The sequence below is a fragment of the Protopterus annectens genome, chromosome 6.part0 (genome assembly GCF_019279795.1).
Source record: "Protopterus annectens isolate FY-2018-M chromosome 6.part0, PAN1.0, whole genome shotgun sequence".
Classification (NCBI taxonomy): Eukaryota; Metazoa; Chordata; order Ceratodontiformes; family Protopteridae; genus Protopterus; species Protopterus annectens.
The window spans coordinates 1,825,527,632-1,825,537,414 of NC_056737.1; the positions used below are offsets into that span (position 1 = coordinate 1,825,527,632).

A 9,783-nucleotide genomic window follows, 5' to 3' on the forward strand; every position below is an offset into this window, starting at 1 on the left:
TAAACCAGTACACAGGAAAGTCTCCAGGAATAAATGGTATTCCTGTAGAAGTTTAGAAGCTAGGAGGGGAAAATACTGATAAAGATCTGAAAGGTAATAGTATTTTAAGAGAAGTACCAATATCCTGGAAGAAAGTGGTGGTAGTTGTAATACTTAAAGTGGGTAAAGACCTATCGGGCCCAACTTCATACATGCCCATTTCAGTACTTAACCAAGATTATAAAGTGTTTGTCTATAATGGCTAAAAGAATGACAAAATGTGATGCCAAAACAGATAGATATGGACCAGTGTGGTTTTGTGGAGGGGAGGCAAACATTTGGCAACATTAACAGAACACGGATGATAAAGAGGGAAGTAGAATGTAAGAAAATACCACTGTTGGTGCAGAGAAAGCGTTTGACAGAGTAAGCTGTGACTTTATAAGCAAGGTAATTGAAGCATTTGCATTCCTTGCTATAAGGTTGATTAGCAAGGATATATGGGGGATCTGAGGCGAATATTTTAAGTGGGTGGGTTCCTGTCTGATAATTTCTGCTTGAGCAGAGGAACCAGGCAGGGATGTCCTCTTTTCCTTTATTTGCATTATATTTAGAACCTTTGGCAAAAAAAGGGGCTCAGAAATTCAAGGATATAATTGGTATGATAGTCATGAAAAGATTGCGCTCTTTGCAAGTGATGATTTATACCTGATAAAACCAGAAAAGGACATTTCAGTGTTGTGGAACATTTTGAGACAGTTTTATATCTTTTTAGGATACAAAACTAATGAAGCTAAAGCAAAGGCAGTAGCTGTAAATTATGTTACCCACACATGAATTGCTTCAGCAATATCCATATTTAGGGATACATGATAAAATGAAGTACTTAGAAATATGTATTAAAAATGATTCTGCTGTGGCAGCTAAAGATATGTGGTAAGAGACCAAACAAAAGATAAAACGAAAACTGAGAAATTGGAAGCTCTGTTAAATGGATATGTATAGTAAGACTCAAGCAGTTAAAATGTTTTACTCCCTTCAGTCGTTTACACAGGTCAGGCATATTTTTATCAACCAGAGGAGAAATTGTGGATAGTAATTAATAAAGAGCTGAAGGATTTTATCTGGGAGGGGAAGATGGCAATAGTCAATTGGGATAAGCTGATTCTTCCAATAGAACAAGGTGGAATATTACCCAATTTGAAGGGCTATTTCAGACCTACACAGATAAGTCGTCTATGCGTAGCACAAGCAGAAACCTATAAGTCAAGAGGGGAAAGGGATGATGATGAAATAGGGGGGGGGGAGCTCAAGAAACAAGAGAGACTGGGATTTTGGATACAGATCTTGAATGTGAGTAATCTTATAAAATATTGTATTCGTAAAGGAGCAGAAAGCATTCTAAGAATCAAGCCAACACAGGAATGGAGAAAGGAGATTCTGCCAGTAGGGATGACTCTAGGGATACAGATAACAGGCAAGAGCGGGATGGAATTTATTGGAGAAAACTGATAAAAGGAGCCAAGGTATTGGGAGCAAATAATTAGAGGGGGAAATGTAATAGAATGGGAAGATGTGAATGTATTTGGACTGCAGGTTAGAGACTGCCTTCCCTATCAAGGATTGATATCAGAATATTGGCAAAAAGAAAGAAATAGGGGGGTCCTAGATGATAGACCGGCACTAGTAGAGTTTTTTTAAGTAGCATCTAGAACAGAAGCTGCTGTTTTAAAGGAATAATTAGTAGAGCTTAAAATATTGCATGATAACTATAAGAATCAATAAAAGGAGGTCAAAGAATTGGGAAAAGAGATTGGAAAAGCAATTCATAAAGAAACAATGGGAGATGTATGCATGTGTCCCAAATATGCAACAAAATTGTAAAGCTTTATGATTTTTGCTTGGAAATGTTTACACAGGTATTTTTGTACCCCAAGTAGACTCCAGAGAATTTTTCCTCCAGTAGACAGCAAATGTTGTAGGTGTGATAGGTAAGAAAAAGATAATTGAACATATTTTCTGCGAGTGTAATGAGTTGGCAAACTTTAAAGATTCTCTGCAGACTACTCTGTCAGAGAAACTGGGTGGGTAAGCAAATCAGTGTATCTAGGGAAATTATTTTTATGAGCTATGATACAAAATCGGAATTGCCTAGACACAGTAAGGCTTTGCTGAGTTTAATTACGGTGGCTGCCAAGAAAGCAGTTACTAGAAAATGGCAGTCACTCTAAACCAACTGTACTATAAGTAGTGACTATAGTAAATGAGATAAAAAAATTGAAATTGGTATCTTTAGAAAAGGGTAGGAGTAAATTACATAATACAAAAAATTGGGAATTGTGGTTTCAGTACATACAGGGGAGGAATGAAGTTCAAAGGAAGGGACGTTTTAAATGAGTCAAGTAATGCTTGACTGACAGTGATTGGGTAGATTAAGAATGTTAATTACAAACATCATACATCAATTATGTTAATATGGTTTGTTTTCATTTATATAAATGTATGACTCTTACCAAATTATCATTTATGACATAGAGGTTTCTTAAAAAAAAAAAAAACAAGAGATCCTTTGAGATGGGATGATGGGATGGAAACTGAATTGCTTTGATATAATAAGGCCCCTTCCAAGTTAAATGTGGTTGGCTGTCATAAAAAGCAGTTACTAGGAAATAAAAATCGAAAGCAAAACCAAGTGGAAGAGCATTGTTGAATGCTATAAAGAAAGAAGGAACTGGAGGGGGCCTTTTAGAAAAGGGATGGAGTAAACTGCACAGCAGTAAATGGACTCTGTGGCAACAGTACGTGCACAAAATAATGTTCAGGAGGAGTGATATTTCAGGGAAGGTAGGACTTGAGCAATCTGTGTAATTTTAAATTGAATAGTCATACAGTTAAAATTTTTTGTCTTAATGTGTACAGAGGGAAAATTGTAATGGTTTTTCTCTTTTTTCATAATTGAATGTTTTCTCATTTGTTCTCGTATCACTGTGCAATGCGTGATGTTAATAAAGTAGGTTTTATTTACCTGGCAGTGTCTTTCCCACATAAAAATGTTCTCGCCTTAAACAGAGAGAAAATTTAGGGAATGCTTGTACGAACATGGGCTGGATAGTGAGGAAGGGGGATATGAAAAATGCACTGGCTAGACATGTCCGTATCAACAGTGACCATGTCTTTGGTTTCTTTGTTCTAGAATGTGTTCAGAAGGATTTCAGGTGGGGACCCTGGGAAGATGCATTGGAGGCTAAAGAGCTAAGTTGGCAATTGAGACTCAATGCCACTATTCCACCCGGTCTCAATAACAATTTGTCTATCACTTGTGTGCTTGAATTAAAATCATACATAGTGTAGGGGAGTTCTCATCTAGTTTACATCTAGTTTCTTGAATTGGATATATATATATATATATATATATATATATATATATATATATATATATATATACACACAATATGCTTTTCTGAGGTTTTTTGATATGTATTATAGATGAAATGTATTTTTTTTTTACTTTTACTGCATTCAGTATTGAAAATATGTTAAATGTTTTTTACTGTGTTACTTTAAGCCTTTAATTGATGGGGAAATTTCATTGGATGTGATTATGGGTTGGGTATTTATAATGTGGTGCTTAGTGATGTTTAGTGATTCTGATGAAGTTTTCTACGAAAGCGCTAAATCCTCTGTGCAATAAATTTTATCTACATATCAGCTTTTGGTTTGCCTTCCTGGGTTGTGCTGCTGCCTGTCTTAGGTTTAAAAAAATCTGTATGAGACCAGCTACTGCAGGTAGTACAAGACGAAAGGATATGGGGATTCACTTTATCACCCTTGCGATTCACTTAGTATTAAAAAAAGACAAAATCATGGGACATGCAATTTAAGTCCTTCAAAGTGTCTTACAAGTCCCTGAGCTCTTTGCAGATATAGGAATTAGGCAAAAGATTACCCCTTAGCAGGATATGTTGTGCAGTATTCTTTCCAGCAAAAAAGAATTAAAGATGAAGCAGACTGCTCCACTTTTTAAGTCATACATATGCAGGTTTCTTGAGAAACGAAGGAGTTCAGCCATGCCAGAACAACCTCAAAATTGCTGAGGGAAGTCCTTCTAAAGAGTAGACATCTTCCTATGTTTTTTCCCTGTGGATAAGAGGTATATTGCAGGAGTGATGGCTGTACTCCATAATGTCTGTTTTGGTGGGTATGTTAATACACCAGTTTTCATGAACACGGATTTGGACACTGTTCACAGACTAAATTTCATGTTGTTGTGAATGCCCATGAGGTCATGTCTTTGGCATTTTGGATGGAATGAAAGGTCCAGGTTTAGACTTTTCTGTGTCTTCATCTTGAAGGCCACAAGTGCACTGAGAAATACTGGTGGTTGCACAGCAACCACATCCTAGGTAATCAGAACCTTTGTTGCTGGACAAAGGAGTTTTAGGCACATCTTCCAACCACATAGTGGATTTTGTATTCCTGCAGCTCAACCCATTGCAGGTGCTGCGAAGTGCCTCGCTAGCCCAGCTGGGAATAATTCTTGTTTTCTCTGAAGTCCAGTGAAATTGGTCTCCCTTTTTGAGGAGGCTGCACATAAAACATCTGCAGAAAGAGAGACCATCATTTGGCCTTGAAGGCTTTGGAAAGAAATTGGGTTTGGGACTTCTCCTGATTAGGTCTGACAACAGATTGTGTGGTATGTGAACAAGTAGGAAACCCAGTAAATACTATTAAATTTTTAAGTATTCCAAACTACACACATACAAGTTGTGTACTTTTTCTGAATGTATACATAAATACAAATATTATGCAATTAATTTGTGCATGAATATCTATATTTTTTTTGTATTTCAGAATGTGAATGTTTTGGAAATACTGTTTTCTTATTGTGAATGTTATGAGCAATGGGTATTTTATCCAAGTATAAAGAGCGGATTACTTTGTTTGAATGCATGCACACCTTGTGCCTGATCTTGGCTGAGAGAGTCCAAGGACAAGTCCACCCTCCTGGTTACCAAATAAAGAAAAAAATACCACAATGCAGAGGGAACTAAAGACAACACAGTCTAGCAGTGGTCCAAGGAGGAAAGGCATGCTTAGTCAGGATATTCTGAGATTGTCATCTGAGAGAACAATGTGTTTACCACTCAGACATTGGTTTTCTCATCTGTTCTCTTTAGCAAACTAAGAAAAGTTAGTAGCATATGCTTTTATTCCTGTTACAGTAAAAAAAAGTTCCATTATGCTCTGCATAATTCCCTTTGATTTTGCTTCTCATCTTAAGTTAAGAGAACAGTGTCCAAAACACATTCTTATAGTCTCCGTGTGGCCAAGAAGGATGTGCCTTCAGGGTCTTGGTATCCCTGGTGGTAAAAGAAATCTTTGAGATTCAAGCTAATGAAGTCTTCTGTAGTTTCAACAGTATGAGGCTGTAACTACCACCAGCTGTAAACCCACTGATTTCACTGGGCATCGTGGTTAGGGTTTCAGGATTTGATTATTACTACTAAGATGTATTCTTTCCACCCAAAGTCATACTGTGCCAGATGGAAGAGTTTCTCCATGTGATCAGAGTTTTCCTCTTCTGTCATTGTACAAGCATTTTATGACCCATCAGTATGGTTCTGGCTTCAGTTATAGCATGGTTAGAGTACATGTTTCAGCTGCTTTTGCCCACCATGATGATGTGGGCCTGCATTAGCTGGTCAGGCAGTTCCTTCAGAAGTTTTCTGCCTGCCTTCAAATAACCTCTCCTTATGGAAACTCGAATGTTGCAATTAACTGGCTTGTCTTTTCTCATAGATTTGAAGGTGTATACTAGGCTAATGACCTCTAGGGCTCTTATAAGCCTAGCCATGCAATCCAGATGTTTCGCACACATTTGGTTTATATATGGGGTGATTTACTGACTGCCTCCGTCCATCAGAGGTAATAATTTTGCTTAGGTTCATAGCCAAGTACTAGGCTGTCTTCCCTTGTGGGCTATTTACATCTATCTGATTTCTCTCAAAGGTGAGAATCAAACCCTGTACCTTGTATTTGTGAGGTAAATACCGTAATCATTATACCAGACCCCAGCCTTCCTCCCAACTTGCTAGTTCAACAGCCTTAAATTTTATAGGATCATAGGAAGTTACTAGGCTCTTGGCTCTGAGGCCCTTACAAGCCTAGCCAAGAATTTATCCCACGTTCCGACAAGTCAGCACCGGATGCTACTGTCCATCAGGGACACAGATGGAATCCCAGCAGTGTATTTTCTGTTCCTCGTCCAATTGTCCAGGTTGCATTTAAAAAGGGTTAATGAGGTACTCTGACATGGAGAGGGAGTCTGTCCCACAGAAGGGCGAGTCTCTGGAGCACATCTGTCCCGCCAACAAGTCCTATTGATGTCACAGACCAGGTTGAGGTCACGTGTGTGGGTTACTCGAGTGGAGCTTGACTTTCAGATATGCAGCAGCCCCATCAAGGTGGGATCTGCGATTGCTTTGTATGCCAGACAGAGGTCACCTCTGAAGAGTCTGTATGAGACTTGAGTAGAGGGACGGGGCTTTTAGCCTCTCTGTGTAGGGTAGATGTTTGAGGCCCTGGAGTCTGCTGGCGAGAAACTTCTGTGGTCTGTCCAGCTACTGGATGTGCTTTGTGAGGTACATGCCAAAAGGGGCATTGTACTCAGTAGTGGATCTTATAAGGGAAGAATACAGGGATGTTATGACTTCTTTGTCCCTGGATGAGATACCCTTACTAATGAGGTGGGCCATGTAGAAAGCTTTTCGTACAACGGAGGCAACATGGTCAAAAGTCAGTTTGCTATCAACCCGGATGCCTAAGTCCCTCATGACTGTGTGCTTAAGACCTTGTTATTAATGTGATAATTTGTGGGGACGTCACTCTCCCCAAAAGGGGTGATGATGCATTTTTTAGTATTACGTTTAAGGCCATGTTTCTGGCACCAGTCATTTTTATTTGGGTGATACCTTCTTGGAGGATATCCACATCACTAGGGGAATTGACGACAGCACTCGGCTTGCAGTCTTCTGCAGACTTGGTCAGCCATAGCCCACTGGTTTTGGCCTGCACCTCAGAAATGTATATTCCAAGCAGAGGCTCCAAGACTGATCCCTGGGATATACCACTTGTGGGTCTACTGCTTGAGGTGGCTTCCCCTATTTTGACTAGGTAGGTTGTATTTCTTAGAAAAACATTTTTATGGTAGCTGCCCACAGGGTCTCTTGAGCTTTGGACCCTTATCAGTAGGGAACTATATCTAGTAATTTACAAGGCTCAGGTGTCCCCGTAAGCCAGCCTAATGTTTTTCTTCCAAAAGTGGAATCTGCATTCTCCTATCTATTCTTCAGCAGGATCACCCTCTGTATAAACTCTGATCAGAATCTACCTAAAGAAGAATGCAAAAATTGAAAAAAAACAGAAGCTGTTAATGTATTTCCCTCTGTGAAGGGAAAAGCTGGCAGGCAAACCCTTTATAAAAGGACTACCAGCTACATTCTGTTTTCTTATCAGTAAGTGAGCAGACGTGGAAAAAATGTTCTGTCAAAGGACATTTGTCTTAAGGTGAGACTACTTCAGAAAGGCTTTGGTATGGAGGTGCATGCTACTTCACTATTGATTCATGCCTTACTAAATTGTGAGCCCGTACTTCATAACTTGGCATTTTGAGCCTTAGCATCCTGTCTCTCTTCAGGTTGCTGCCATCCTGGCTCTTCTGCTTGTAATTCTTTCCAGTTGGAGGAAATGTTCCCAGACTAATACGCATTTCCTTTGCAGTTGATCTACAGGTGCATACTAGTAAATAACTCAACACCAACCTTTGTCCCTCTGTGTTAGGGTAGGAAAGATCCCTCCTGTTCTAGTGGCTGCTGTTGCAGTTCCCTGCAAGTCAGACAAGCATGTTATTTGTGTGTTTTTTTTTTTTTTTCCTCTCTCTCTCTCTCTCTCTCTCTGTAGGAAATGTGTTCCATTACTAGTTGGGTAATGTCAGGCTCAGGAGTTGTGTACAGTATTAACGTATGGTGTGACATCTCAGCATGTGGGTTTCAGAGAAAAATGGCTGATTTGGAATAGAAAGAAAATGAATCTATTCATGGACCCACCATCGCACACACAAACAGTAGCTGAACAGTTTCCAAGATTTGTATTCTGTAGAAGCCATTAGAATTTTGTGTAGTTTTTAGTGATACCCTAAAAACTTTTTTTCTCTTTTGCAGGTATTTCCTGGCAAGCTTCTACACAAAGTATGATTCTACACATTTCATCATAAACACAGCTTCTCTACTAAGTGTTCTCATACCTAAACTACCACAGTTGCATGGTGTAAGAATCTTTGGTATCAACAAGTACTAAACTGGACATGTTGGACCTCATTGACCAGTTTATAACTACTGTTCTTGTTTGCACCGAAAAGGAACACGCAGTCTGCTGTATGTTATACATGTTGGAATAAACTGAGCAGGTAGTACAGTATGTGTATACAGTAATTGCTAATTTTACTTTTATGCTATTGAAAGAAAATTGGCTGTAGACTTTTTTGCAGGAAAAGAAGACTGTGAGGTTCTTTGAAATGGGGCAAAAATGTTAAAAGATGCCCTAAAATAAGTTGATGAAGGCTTCCCTTCCAGTGAACTGGGCTGGCCATGTTCTGAACACTGCTGAATGGATGTGTTTTTTTGCCTGTCCTACATTGACATGGTGCCATTCTGGCATAGGTGACATTTCATGGAGGACCCCCAAGCGCATTGTTTGTAAATGCAGGCAGGTTTCCAGTAGTTACAACCAAAAGTAGAGGTGATGTAAGAACGTTACAGATTAGCTGTAATCTTTTGAAGAAAGTAATTTAGAAAATGAAAATGAAATCTTTATTTTTACAATGAAGCAGAGTCTAGAAGGAAGTCATTAAAATTACCATTAGTGTTTTGTGGTAAATTGCATTCATGCTATTTTGCAGAAATTAGATTTTCCTCAGGTTAACAAACTGAATTTCAGACAGCACATTTAATTTCTTACCGGTTTAGTAAGTAGATTGAAGTCCTGATTTTCTGGAAATCCGTAAGTTTATTATTGTGTGTACTGTTTGTAGCAGTGTATGCTTAGTGATGTCATAAGCTGTGTAAAATTGTTTAAAATGCAAAGTTTGTTTTATTATAGCAGTCCTAGATTGCTTTGGTTGTCTGCAGAGACGATTTGTAAATTAAACTTTAATTTTCTGTATTTATAATCTTGTACCATGGCTGGTATTTGTTTTGTATTGAATGTGTTGTATTAAGTAAGTGATGGACATTTGAGCAAAGTTTCTGTTGTAGCTGAAATCAGGTTCATTAAGATTTTCAAGTTCATCAATAAATGCAAAAGATTATGGTCTTAACTGTGTTGCTTGATTTTCTGTCATAAGTTGCAACCATAGGCCCACACGTATGTATGTTTGTCTGTGTGTGTGGTAAACGTGAAGACAGCATGTTGCAACTTGGCTAAGACATTATATTCTACTACTATAATAGTTGCAAACTTCCTGAATCCCTGATTTTTGCCTTTAGTTTGTTTTGGCAACATTGAACATTCTTTATACATAAGGGTCAGGTGAACAGAAGGGTGTAACCCATACCCCCTACCCAAGAGGAATGGGTTGGCAGAAACCCCCTACCCAAAAGGAATGGGTTGGCAGAAGCATTACCTGTAGGTACAGGTACAACTGTATCATGATGCAGATCACAGAACCTAGAACCTTTACCCTGAGCAAGCTGAAAAATCTTTGAAGTTTGTGCAATTGTCTTGCAATAAAATATGCAGGCTGTACTT

The 9,783-nt window shown here is 38.7% G+C and overlaps 1 protein-coding gene across 5 annotated transcripts in view; it reads left to right on the forward strand.

The window, feature by feature from the left end:
• The window catches only part of ORMDL1 (ORMDL sphingolipid biosynthesis regulator 1), a 354,980-nt gene extending 345,628 nt beyond the window's left edge, over positions 1–9,352 (forward strand). For all 5 annotated transcript variants that reach the window (XM_044075175.1, XM_044075173.1, XM_044075174.1 and 2 more), the window contains one exon: positions 8,199–9,352. In XM_044075175.1, the coding sequence (XP_043931110.1) occupies positions 8,199–8,334 (136 nt within the window). In that variant the 3' untranslated portion in view covers positions 8,335–9,352. The remainder of the gene's footprint in view (positions 1–8,198) is intronic.
• Positions 9,353–9,783: the final 431 nt, after the last annotated feature.